The sequence below is a fragment of the Bubalus kerabau genome, chromosome 2 (assembly GCF_029407905.1).
Source record: "Bubalus kerabau isolate K-KA32 ecotype Philippines breed swamp buffalo chromosome 2, PCC_UOA_SB_1v2, whole genome shotgun sequence".
Taxonomy (NCBI): Eukaryota; Metazoa; Chordata; class Mammalia; order Artiodactyla; family Bovidae; genus Bubalus; species Bubalus kerabau.
In genome coordinates, this window is record NC_073625.1 from 92,461,491 (window position 1) to 92,474,244 (window position 12,754).

At 40.4% G+C, this 12,754-nt stretch overlaps 1 protein-coding gene across 2 annotated transcripts; it reads right to left on the reverse strand.

Moving 5' to 3' along the window:
- Positions 1–177: 177 nt before the first annotated feature.
- Positions 178–5,861, reverse strand: RPL24 (ribosomal protein L24). 2 transcript variants are annotated; one of them, XM_055568011.1, is made up of 6 exons: positions 5,725–5,861; positions 5,518–5,593; positions 4,893–5,003; positions 2,065–2,201; positions 916–979; positions 178–297 (listed from the first exon to the last, which is right to left on the reverse strand). In XM_055568011.1, the coding sequence occupies exons 1-6, from the start codon at positions 5,727–5,729 to the stop codon at positions 217–219; spliced, it is 474 nt and encodes a 157-aa protein (XP_055423986.1). In that variant the 5' UTR covers positions 5,730–5,861; the 3' UTR covers positions 178–216. The 2 variants fall into 2 exon arrangements, with proteins under 2 accessions (XP_055423986.1, XP_055423984.1); XM_055568009.1 differs by lacking the exons at positions 178–297; positions 916–979 and adding an exon at positions 1,404–1,596.
- Between the last annotated feature and the right edge of the window lie 6,893 nt (positions 5,862–12,754).

Here is a 12,754-nt window from a genome sequence, read left to right on the forward strand (position 1 = left end):
ATTTAAAGATGAATATTTAACATCTCTCCATCTAAGAGACTTATATTAGGAGTAGTAGGAGGCCTTATTCCTGAGAAATGAACTCTTTAAAGAACACTTAGCTCTTAAATTCTTAACTACTATTACTGTGTAGGCCAAACATGCCTGCTTTAAGAGTAAAATTACACCACAATCTAGTTGTAGTCAGATCTTTATTTAAAAATCCAATCTGCCAACTTAGCGTTTTCCACCAACTCGAGGAGCAGAAACCTTCACAGGCTTCACAATCTTTTGCTTAGGTGCTGCCTTTGTGGGAGCCTGTAAAAAGAGAACATGTTATGTGGCATTATTCCATGTGAGTTTTTCTTTTCTTTCAATCACTGCTCTTATGCCCATATTGTGTGTATCCTAGATTGTGTTCCTAATTATTTGTGTTCCTAATATAAAGAACTCCCCTCAAGTTAGAATTCTACCTTTATATGAAATATAAATGTAAGCCAGAGAGGAAGACTGAAATAACTGAGATACAACTAGATGCAGTGGGGGATCCTCAATTATATCCTAAGAACAGAAAAAGGTCCAGTGCTAATTTCCTGGTTTTGAAATTTTTACTATGGTTATCTAAATGGTTTAGCACTGATAAAAACTGAGTAAGTTCTAAACAATTACAGAAATTTTTACTGAAAACCTAGAAGTATTTCAAAATAAACTTTGCCTTTCTCTCATTTCTATATAGCACTTACAGACACATTTAAGGCTCTAGCCAAGGACCTCTTTGGAGTCCTGAATCACTCACCCAAAAACCAATCATGGACATCATTTTCATTAAAGCCTTACACTAAATTCCTTTAAAATTTTTTAATTTACCACAATTTGGGTTAAAAATAAATCCTCCTGTTGCTCTAAATGAGAAATCTTAGACAATCCGACAGTTACCTTTGCAGCAGCCATTGCTGTCTTTTTAGATGCTTGCTTAGCCTTTTTTGCTTCCTTGGCAGCCCTGCGGAGTTAAAAACAACAAGCAAAAAGCACTTTACTCCTTAAGGGTACAGCTTATTAACAAAAGGCTATCTATAACAAGCAAAAAGTACTTTTTTTGACTGCAAGTAGATCCAACCAGTCCATTCTAAAGGAGATCAGTCCTGGGTGTTCTTTGGAAGGAATGATGCTAAAGCTGAAATCCCAGTACTTTGGCCACTTCATGCAAAGAGTTGACTCACTGGAAAAGACTCATGCTGGGAGGGTTTGGGGGCAGGAGAAGGGAACGACCGAGGATGAGATGGCTGGATGGCATCACCGACTTGAAGGACGTGAGTTTGAGTCAACTCTGGGAGTTGGTGATAGACAGGGAGGCCTGGCGTGCTGCGATTCATGGGGTCACAGAGTTGGACGAGACTGAACTGAACTGAACTGATAACAAGCAAAAAGCACTTTACCCCTTAAGGGTACAGCTTATTAACAAAAGGCTCGTGTTTGGGGACGGAGAAGGCAATGGCACCCCACTCCAGTACTCTTGCCTGGAAAATCCCATGGACAGAGGAGCCTGGTAGGCTGCAGTCCATGGGGTCGCTAGGAGTCAGACACGACTGAGCGACTTCACTTTCACTTTTCACTTTCCTGCATTGGAGAAGGAAATGGCAACCCACTCCAGTGTTCTTGCCTGGAGGATCCCAGGGACGGGGGAGCCTGGTGGGCTGCCGTCTATGGGGTCGCACAGAGTCGGACACGACTGAAGCGACTTAGCAGCAGCAGTGTTTGAAGAAAGTAGAAATAACATATTCCTTCACCATCTGCAGTTATTTGTACGGTAAATCCAAAGGATTTAATAACAAATGTAATTAACCACATCAGCTTAACATTAGAAACTGTATAGTACCTTTATAACTGCATACAGAATTTCAACAAATCATTTAGACTTATAGTATAAACTTCTGTATTATTAAACACAAACATTTACAACTGACAATCCTTATAAAGATTCAAGTATCACAACACAAAATAACATCAGATTAAGATTCTATTCTGTAAACCCATACATAACCTAAATTCCATATAACTGAAATGGCCCATAGTGAGATTTCTTACCTGATAGCTTGTTCTCGTTGAGCCTTCCTAACTTCAGGTTTCTGATTCCTCTTGGCCATTATATCAGCAAGAGAAGCACCAGTTATGGCCCTTTGGAATTTGACTGCACGGCGAGTTCTTTTCTTTTGAATTTCTTCCTATAGAACAAAAAGATGGTAAGCATGCTTAGAAACCTTGCTTCATGAATATGGGAGAGAAATGAAATGTCAGAAGGTGACAAAGGAGCTCTCCCTTGGACCTTTTGCACTAATCCCATTCATGGTGGCTCTGCCCTCATGACTGTTTCATCTCCCAAAGGTCCCACCTCCTGACCTTGGAGGTCAAGGAATTTTGGGGAGAAACACAATTCAGACCACAGGAATATTCAACTAGGGAGTTTCCTGGTGGTCTAGTGGTTAGGACTTTGAGCTGTCACTGCCAGTGGCTCAGGTTTAATCCCTGGTTGGGAAACTGACATTCCACATGTTGCAAAGCACCGCCAAAAATAAAAAAACCTCCCAAAACAATTCATGCAATTATTTGAAACGAGATGAAATGAAATTATTTGAAAAATAATTTCAAATGAGATTATTTGAAATATATTTTTAAAGCATCTATATATAAAATACTGCAATATTCAGGTAAGTATTCCAATTATAAATTGGTTAATCCTGATTATTTACTACTTTATTTAAAAAGACAAAGTTAAACTCTAGGAAAATTAACTGAACAGTACTTTAAAAGCAATTTTAGTATGATTGTTCATGATAAAGAATGTGCTTTTGGAAAAAAAATTAACCTCAAACTCTGATTTGTTTTTCTCAAAGTACTGACATTAGAAGAAACAGTCAAGTTAGAAAACTGATTAAGACAGTAAAGCCACCAAATGTTAAGGAATGTCGGAGTATCAACATAATTCAAACATTTGCTGCAGATTCTATACCAGAAATCTATAATACAGTGCTTATGAGAAGAAAGATCTTGCCTTTAAGTCCAAGGAAAAATAAAATATACTTGAACTGTTTATGAAGGCAGGGATATGCAAAATATCTTAAAAATTTTAATGGGACATATGGAGAAAAGAGGACACATTTGTGGTTAGTCAAATGCTCATTTTAAACTTTATCAAGATGAAATCTTACTGGATAAAATGCTAGTATTTACCTATTTATAATTTCTCAAATCCACTTAAAAATATTTTTTATTATGTGGTAAAATATATACAACTTTAAGTTGATCATTCTAAAGTATTTTTAAGTGTATAATTCAGTGGCATTAGGTACCTTTGCAGTGTTGTGCAAACACCATTTCTGTCTCAAATACTTTTTCACAATACAACAAACTGCACCCATTAAATAAGGGCTTCCCAGGTAGCTAGTAGAAAAGAACCCGCCTGCCAATGCAGGAGATGTAAGAGACACACAGGTTCGATCCCTGGGTGGGAAAGTCCCCTGGAGGTGGGGCATGGAAACCCACTCCAGTATCCATGCCTGGAGAATCCCATGGACAGAGGAGCCTGGTGGGCTACTGTCTACAGAGTTGCAAAGAGTCAGACATGACTGAAGCAACAGACACAAATGAAGGGACTTAGTACGCACACATCACATTTTATTATCCATTCATCCACTGATGGGACATATGATTGTTTCCATTATAATAGTTACAAATATCACCATACATGTTTATCTGTTCAAATCCCTGCCTATAATCCTCTTGAATATATACAGCCCTAGAACTGGAACTGCTGGATCATATGATGGTAATTCTCTAACTTTTTGAGGAACTGCCAAATCACTTTCCACAGTGCCTGCACCATCTTCATTCAGCAATGCAGGGTTACAATTTCTCCACACCACCACCACCATTTGTAATTCCTCCCACCACCCCTCCCCCTGTTTGGATAAGGGCCATCCTAATCCTAATGTCACATTCACGGGTTTTTTAAAAATACTGTGTTAGACTTTGTTGTTTGTTGACTGACTGTGTCTGCCTCTGCGACACCATGGACTGTAACCCGCCATGCTCCTTTATGGAATTTTCCAGCCTTTTTTCCTTCTCCACATTTTTTCCCCCACATTCACTTTTAATTTAGAATTCTCCTTTCCTCTGAATTCCCATAATAATTTTCTTGCCATGTCACTCAAACTTTTTCTCAAAAATCTCTTTCAGCAACCTAAAAGACCACTCCAAAAAACACATACAGAACTTCCCTGGTGGGAAAGTGGTTAAGAATCCACTGCCAATGCAGGGGACAGAGGTTCCATTCTAGGCCCAGGAAGCTTCCACCTGCCTGGAGCAACTAAGCCAGTGAGACACAATTACTGAGCCCCCAGAACTAGAGCCTGCGTTTTCCAAGGAGAAGCCACCCAACCCCACCCCAACTACAGAAAGACAAAGAGCAGCAACAAAGAGGCAGTGTGGCTATAAATTAAAAACACATCCAGTCTTAAGAACAAACTAATATGCTGGAAGACTTAGCGATACGATCCCTACATTAGGAATAATTCTATAAGCATTATAACCAATAACAAGTTTCCATAAGAACTATTTAGTTTCCACTCAAACATCTTAAACATGTCCACAGTGCCCTATAACTCACGTGAGCTTTATGTAATTTACTCACTCTGGAAAGGGGATGCTGTCAAATTTCAAATCAATTTTTACTGTGAGCTGAAGATACAAGGAGGCAAGGGTAGATTGATTTTATCAATCATTCTCACTTTACTGTTTGATGCTCAACAGTTATATTTTCACATACCGTCTCATTTAATTAGTTTTATAAAGCAGCAACTGACGCTCAAGAGTTTTAGCAACTTTAGAACAACATTAACAAAGTGCGTTTCACTTACCGACTGTCCCTTTTTGTGTTTTCTTCTGTAGAGGACAGTCCAGTTGATCTGACGAGGATTCCTCTTGGAAAGGAATGCCGACTCACATTTTGCGTTAAGAAACTGGAAAACCTGTCATGACAAGTTCAAAGTAGAAGCCTGAGCTTGAAATTATTAGTAAATCAATATTCTAGTGATATCCTCTCATTTTACAAAATTGAGATCCACGCAGACCAAAAGGCTTTTGTCACAGAACTGGCAAGAAACCGTCTCTGCGTTTGGGCCTGTCTTTTCCCGAGAGGAGCAAACCTACGTCCATACTGAGGGGTCGGGTGTCAAATTCTGGGAGGGATCCTGCCTCTCCTGAGATGGACCTGATATCCATAAAATAGCCAGATACCTCTCTAGGCCACTGCTGTTACATCGGAACATTAAAATTATACAAGCTCCTAACTTCCGACCTGATCTACACTTGATCAAGCTCAAGACTGATTCACTTAGAGGCTTCTGACAAATACTGCACACAGGGTGCCGGTTCAAGCTTTTCAAGCACCAACAATGACGTGGTAAAGGACCCGGCTTAGACCAAATGAGACCGGTCTTTCCTTAGAAGTACACGGTACGTTTAGCCCACGCGGCCCTTCACCTTCCCGTCGGTCCTGGCGTAGCGCCTCCCATGTCCTGGGTAGATCTTGTACCCGCTGAAACTGCACAGCTCGACCCTGTAACGAAAAGCGAAAGCCCATTAGCTGGGATGGCGGGTATCTTCGGCAAGAAGAGGCCATGCCTAGGGTGCCGGAGAGGCGCTCAGAGCGAAGATGGAAGAGGATTGGGACGCAGGGTTCCTGCTTACTTCATGGCTGCTAGTGCCGGGGAGAAAGAAAGATGGCGAAGGGAAGGAAAGGATTATGGGAAGAGGCCTTATAAGGTCGTGGGAAAGGCAATCTCCTCCCACAATTCTTTTCCCTAACCCCGGCCCTCTGTGATGACGTCACGTCGCCTGGGCCACAAGTCTAGACTTCCCCAGCTGCTGCCCGCTTCTCCTGGAGTAATTGCGCTAGAGGCTATCGAGCCTTTGCAGGCAAAGTGGGAAGGACAGTCAAGCAGATAGGCAGGCAGGCAATTGGTTTGAGTAGTTCGAAGAGCCACGTCCTACTGCAGGAAGTGTGAACTGCAGGGGGGCGGGGGGCTCCTTTCTCCTCTACTTCTCATAGTTTAATGATGCACAGATGAATACCCTGCAGGTAAAATCTAAAATCTCATTTTGCCAGCACTCGTGCTAAAGTATTTGCATACATCGATTTCTTCAGTTTACTAAATTTCTATTAAGTAAGCGCCTAAGTATTGCGAAATGATGACTGCCAGGAGTGGAGGAGTTCTTTGCTCAGCTGCCACCTATTGGGGGTGGAGAGGTGGTTTGGCCGCAGGTGGTTGCTAAGAAAACCTTGTCTGGAGAAGGCACCTCTCTGCCCAGGCCCACCAGGAGGGCCAATGCCTGGATCGCTTGAACACTTTGTGATGCTAGATATTTCCGCATTTGATTTGTTGTTCAGTCGCTCAGTAATATCCAACCCTTTACAACGCCATTGAATACAGCATGCTAGGCTTCCCTGCCCTTCACTATCACCCAGAGCTTGCTCAAACTCATGTCCATAGAGTCGGTCGTGCCATCCAACCATCTCGTCCTCTGTCGTCCCCTTCTCCTCCTGCCATCAATCTGTCCCAGCATATGGGTCTTTTCCATTGAGTCAGTTCTTTCCATCAGGTGGCCAAAGTATTGGAGCTTCAGTTCCAGCATCAGTCCTTCCAATGAATATTCTGGACTGATTTTCTTTTGGATTGACTGGTGTGATCTCCTTGCAGTCCAAGAGACTGTAAAGAGTCTTCCCCAGCACCACAGTACTAAAGCATCAATACTTCGGTGCTCAGCCCTCACATCCGTACATGACTACTGGAAAAACCATAGCTTTGTCTATATAGACCTTTGTCAGCAAAGTGATCTCTCTGCTTTTTAAAATGCTGTCTAAGTTGCTTATAGATTTTCTTCCAAGAAGCATGTGTCTTAATTTCATGGTTGCAGTCACCATCTGCAATGATTTTGGAGCCCAGTAAAAGAAAATCACTGTTTCCATTGTTTCCCCATCTATTTGCCATGAAGTAATAATAGGACTGGATGCCATGATCTTAGTTTTTTGAATGTTGAGTTTTAAGCCAGCTTTTTTACTCTCCTTTCACCTTCAACAATAGGCTCTTTAGTTCCTCTTCTCTTCTTGCCATAAGGGTGGTGTCATCTGCATATCTGAGATTATTGGTATTTCTCCCTGTAATCTTGATTCCAGCTTGTGCTTCATCCAGTCCGTTAATTCATATGATGTACTCTGCATGTAAGTTAAATAAGCAGTGAAATGAGTGCAATTGTGTGGTAGTTTGGACATTCTTTCACATTGCCTTTCTTTGGGACTGGAATGAAAACTGACCTTTTGCAGTCCTGTGGCCACTGCTCATTTTTCCAAATTTGCTGACACATTGAGTGCAGCACTATAACAGCGTTATCTTTCAGGATTTGAAACAGCTCAGCTGGAATTCCATCACCTCCACTAGCTTTGTTGGTAGTGATGCTTCCAAAGGCCCACTTGATTTCACACTCCAAGATGTCTAACTCTAGGTGAGTGATCACACCATCATGGTTATCTGGGTCAGTAAATCTTTTTGTATAGTTCTGTGTATTCTTGCCACCTCTTCTTAATATCTTCTGCTTCCGTTAGGTCCATACCATTTCTGTCCTTTATGGTGCCCATCTTTGCATGAAATGTTCGCTTGGTATCTCTAATTTTCTTGAGATCTCTAGTCTTTCCCATTCTATTGTTTTCCTCTATGTCTTTGCATTGTTTCCTAGGAAGGCTTTCTTATCTCTCCTTGCTGTTCTTTGGAACTCTGCATTCAGATGGGTATATCGTTCCTTTTTTCCGTTGTCTTTTGATTCTCTTCTTTTCTCAGCTATTTGTAGGGCCTCCTCAGACAACCATTTTGCCTTTTGGCATTTCTTTTTCTTGTGGATGGTTTTCATCACCGCCTCCTGTACAATGTTATGAACCTCCATCCATAGTTCTTCAGGCACTCTGACTATCATATCTAATCCTTTGAATCTATTTGTCACTTCCACTGTATAATTTAGGTCACACTTGAATGGCCTAGTGGTTTTCCCTACTTTCTTCAATATAAGTCTGAATTTTGCAATAAGGAGTTCATGATCTGATCCACAGTCAGCTCCCAGTCTTGTTTTTGCTGAGTGTATAGAGCTTCTCCATCTTTGGATGCAACGAATGTAACCAATCTGATTTCAGTATTGACCATCCGGTGATGTCCATGTGTAGAGTCTTCTCTTGTGTTGTTGGAAGAGGTCATTTGGTATGAACAGTGCATTCTTTTGACAAAACTCTGTCAGCCTTTGCCTGCTTCATTTTGTACTCCAAGGCTATAGTCCAACATTTGATGGAGAGTGGCAAAAGGCAATCCATGAATTGTGTAGGAGACAATACTTGACTAGAAAACAAATACAGTGATTGATTTATGCTGCTAGTTGGAGCTCAGGACAGGTTGCTCCAAATTATGCCTCAATAACATATGGATTAGTTTGAATTCAGTTTACTTGAAAACTGGTAGGTGCAAGAAGGTTACTTTGAGCTTCCTGTCTGTCCCCCTGAAAGCAGGAAATAAAAGTCTCATACTTTATTGCTGTACAGTAGCAAAGGTAGGAAGACATCATTATTACCAGAGACAGGGAATTCATGGCAGAGAATTTTGTATAAGCAGACGTTGATATTTCTTTACTAATTTAATACTCAAAGCCCAAGCTTTGCTTAAATTCCTTACTAATTTTTATTGTTCCTGTGTCTAAAAAATATAAAAGCTGTCTGCTTTGGCCACTTCTTACTTAGGACTTAACTCTATGTGAGACCTCTGTGCACATGAATTAAATTTGTTTTTCTCCTGTTTATCTGTTGTGTGTTAATTTTATTATTAGTTCAGCCACAAGAAGTCAGGATGGGTAAAGTAGAAAATTTGCCTCTCCTGGACACTCTGTATAAGCAACTCACCCTAAAATGTGGTAGAAGAGATATGGAGAGTCCAGCAAGATTGCTGACTAATATTAAGAAAGTGGCACATCTGTTGGAAACTTTCTCAGGAATGAATTAACAGATATGAATAGAATTAAAAAAACTAAAGGAAAGAGAAGGACTATGACAGCCTGACCAATTCTGACCAGCTGTTGAGAATACCTGGTATACTTAGATGAATTTTTCTAAATAGACTGAGGGTAGAACTTGAGTGCAGAGAAGGCAATGGCATCCCACTCCAGTACTCTTGCCTGGAAAATCCCATGGACAGAGGAGCCTGGTAGGATGCAGTCCATAGGGCCGCTAAGAGTTGGACATGACTTAGTGTCTTCACTTTCACTTTTTACTTTCATGCATTAGAGAGGGAAATGGCAACACACTCCAGTGTTCTTGCCTGGAGAATCCCAGGGACGGGGAGCCTGGTGGGCTGCTGTCTATGGGGTCACACTGAGTCGGACACAACTGAAGTGACTTAGCAGCAGCAGCAGCAGAACTTGAGTGCAGCATCCTAAAAGGTGATGTTGTTAAAGTGCTACACTCAATATGTCAGCAAATCTGGGAAACTCAGCAGTGGCCATAGGACTGGAAATGGTCAGTTTCTATTCCAATCCCAAAGAAAGGTAATGCCAAAGAATGTTCAAACTACCACACAATTATACTCATCTCCCATGCTAGCAAAGTAATGCTCAAACTTCTCCAAGCCGGGCTTCAACAGTATGTGACCGTGAACTTCCAGATGTTCAAGCTGGATTTAGAAAAGGCAGAGGAACCAGAGATCAAATTGCCAACATCCACTGGATCATCGAAACAACAAGAGAGTTCCAGAAAAATATGTTTTATTGACTATGCCAAAGCCTTTGACTGTGTGGATCACAACACACTGTGGAAGATTCTTCAAGAGATGGGAATACCAGACCACCTGACATGCCTCCTGAGAAATCTGTATGCAGGTCAAGAAGCAACAGTTAGAACTGGACATGGAACAACAGACTGGTTCCAAATAGGGAAAGGAATACGTCAAGGCTGTATATTGTCACCCTGCTTATTTAACTTATATGCAGAGTACATCATGAGAAATGCTGGGCTGGATGAAGCCCAAGCTGGAATCAAGATTGCCGGGAGAAATATCAATAACTTCAGATATGCAGATAACACCACCCTTATGGCAGAAAGCAAAGAGGAACTAAAGAGCCTCTTGATGAAAGTGAAAGAGGAGAGTGAAAAAGTTGGTTTAAAACTCAACATTCAGAAGACGAAGATCATGGCATCCGGTCCTATCACTGCATGGCAAATAGATGGGGAAACAATGGAAACAGTGACAGAGTTTATTTTTTGGGGCTCCAAAATCACTGCAGGTGGTGACTGCAGCCATGAAATTAAAAGATGCTTGCTCCTTGGAAGAAAAGTTATGACCAACCTAGACAGAATATTAAAAAGCAGAGACATTACTTTGCCAACAAAGGTCCGTCTAGTCAAAGCTATGGTTTTTCCAGTAGTCATGTATGGATGTGAGAGTTGGACTATAAAGAAAGCTGAGGGTCAAAGAATTGATGCTTTTGAATTGTGGTGTTGGAGAAGACACTTGAGAGTCCCTTGAACTGCAATGAGATCCAAGCAGTCCATCCTAAAGGAAATCAGTCCTGAATATTCATTGGAAGGACTGATGCTGAAGCTGAAACTCCAATACTTTGGCCACCTCATGCAAAGAACTGACTCATTAGGAAAGACCCTGATGTTGGGAAAGATTGAAGGCAGGAGGAGAAGGGGATAACAGAGGATGAGATCGTTGGATGGCATCACCGACTCAGTGGACATGTGTTTGAATAAACTCCGGGAGTTGATGATGGACAGGGAAGGCCTGGCATGCTACAGTCCATGGGGTCGCAAGGAGTCGGACACAACTGAGTGACTTAACTGAACTGAAGTCACAGGGCAATTTATAAAACATGTTACATGCAAATACCAGTCCCTAATCCATGTACAGTATATATCCATTTTTGTTAAAAAAAAAAAAATACAGAGGCAGGGAGTCCAGTGGATAAAAATAGTTTAAAAGGAAACACACTAACATGTTACCAGTGACTATCTCTGGGTAGGGGAATTATGGAAGATTTTTATATTTACTTTTTGCTTGCCTGCATTTTCTAAGATTTTTACAGTAACTTTTTTTTTCTTTAAAGCTGATACATGCTACATTGTTTTAAAATAGAAAATATATCCTGAAGGACAAAGAGAACAACTAAAGATATATCTAGACTCCTTTGGAGGTTATTTTTTGCAAACTCTTGAAAACTTTTGTAACATTCTGAGCTCAAACAACTATATAGGAAAGCTATTCCGATAATTACTCTAGCTAGATCACTTATATCAGCAACACTGGCATATGCCCTATATGAGAGACACATAATTTACTGTTACTCTGAATTTTCTTTCTCTTCAGAGAAATTTTTTTCTGAATTGGCTAAATTTGTCCTATCTCTGGCTGATGTCAGTGGAACCCCAAATGAGGTGGACAATCATATATAATTACCAAATGAAGACTTCAGTATTTAATATCTAGTTGGAAGTTGAATACTTCTCTCCCCCCTTTATTAGTCAGGGTTCTCCATGTGCACAAATATAAGAAGAGGTTCCTTTTAAAGAACTGGCTCACATGATTATGAAGCCTAGGGTTTACAAAATCGGCAGGGTTTGTGGGCAGGTTGGAGACCGTGCAAGGATCCAGTGTTGTAGTTCAAGTCCAGAGCCTGTCTGCCTGAGAAGTCCTTGCTGTTCCTGGAGGTCAGTCTTTTGTTCTAAATATTTAGATCTGCAGCTGATTGGATGAGGCTGCCCCACATTATGGAGGACAATCTGCTTTACTTAAAGTCTGCCAGTTTAAATGTAAATCTTATCCCAAAACACTCACAGAAGGCATCCAAAATAATGTTTGATCATGTATCTGGGCACTATGGCCCAGCCAAGTTGACACATAAAATTAACGATTACACCACTTTTTAAAAAAAAAAGAATTAAGTTGGGAGGGAGGGATAGAAAGTAAAACTACCACTCTTATAGAAATGAACTTTTTGAGCTTTTAAGACCTTAGTCTTCCAAGTATAAATTAAAATTACATTTTATTTAAACATTTGCTTAATTTTCAACTGGAAATATGATAAATCACTTACATAGGTTTCACTGACTTTTAGAAGTACTCTAAATAAAACTGTCAAGGATTCCTTTATTATTCTTTTAAAAAAAATCTTTTTAAGTTTCTTATTCTTTTAAATAAAAGTCAGCTTCTTCCCAGTTTGATAAAGGCATCTGAAAAGTATATCACAGTGACTTTATTTTTGAAATTTATTTATACTTTCACCTCTTCTTTTTCCCAGATTTTAGCTGATATATGGGAGGAATAAAAGTGTTTAGTATCTCATGTTCAGATGGCGAACTCTTCTACATTATTTTGGCCCTGATATTTCATGCTATTTAGGACTGATGCTTTAAAACTGCTCTGATAGCCTTCCTATAATCTCACTGCTTTGGAGAATCGTGGGCTGGCAATCATTCACTGGTTCTTAAACCGTGTAAATCAGATTGGGACTTGAACCCATGGTCTTTTAACTAAGATCACACCTGGTCTCAGGACATAATGAACCTCAGGTTCTTGATGTCTCATTGCATAAAAAATTCAGTGAGAGACAAAGTGATAAGTAAAACTTTATTTTCCTGGGCTCCTAAATCACTGCAGATGGTGACTGCAGCCATGAAATTAAAAGGCACTTG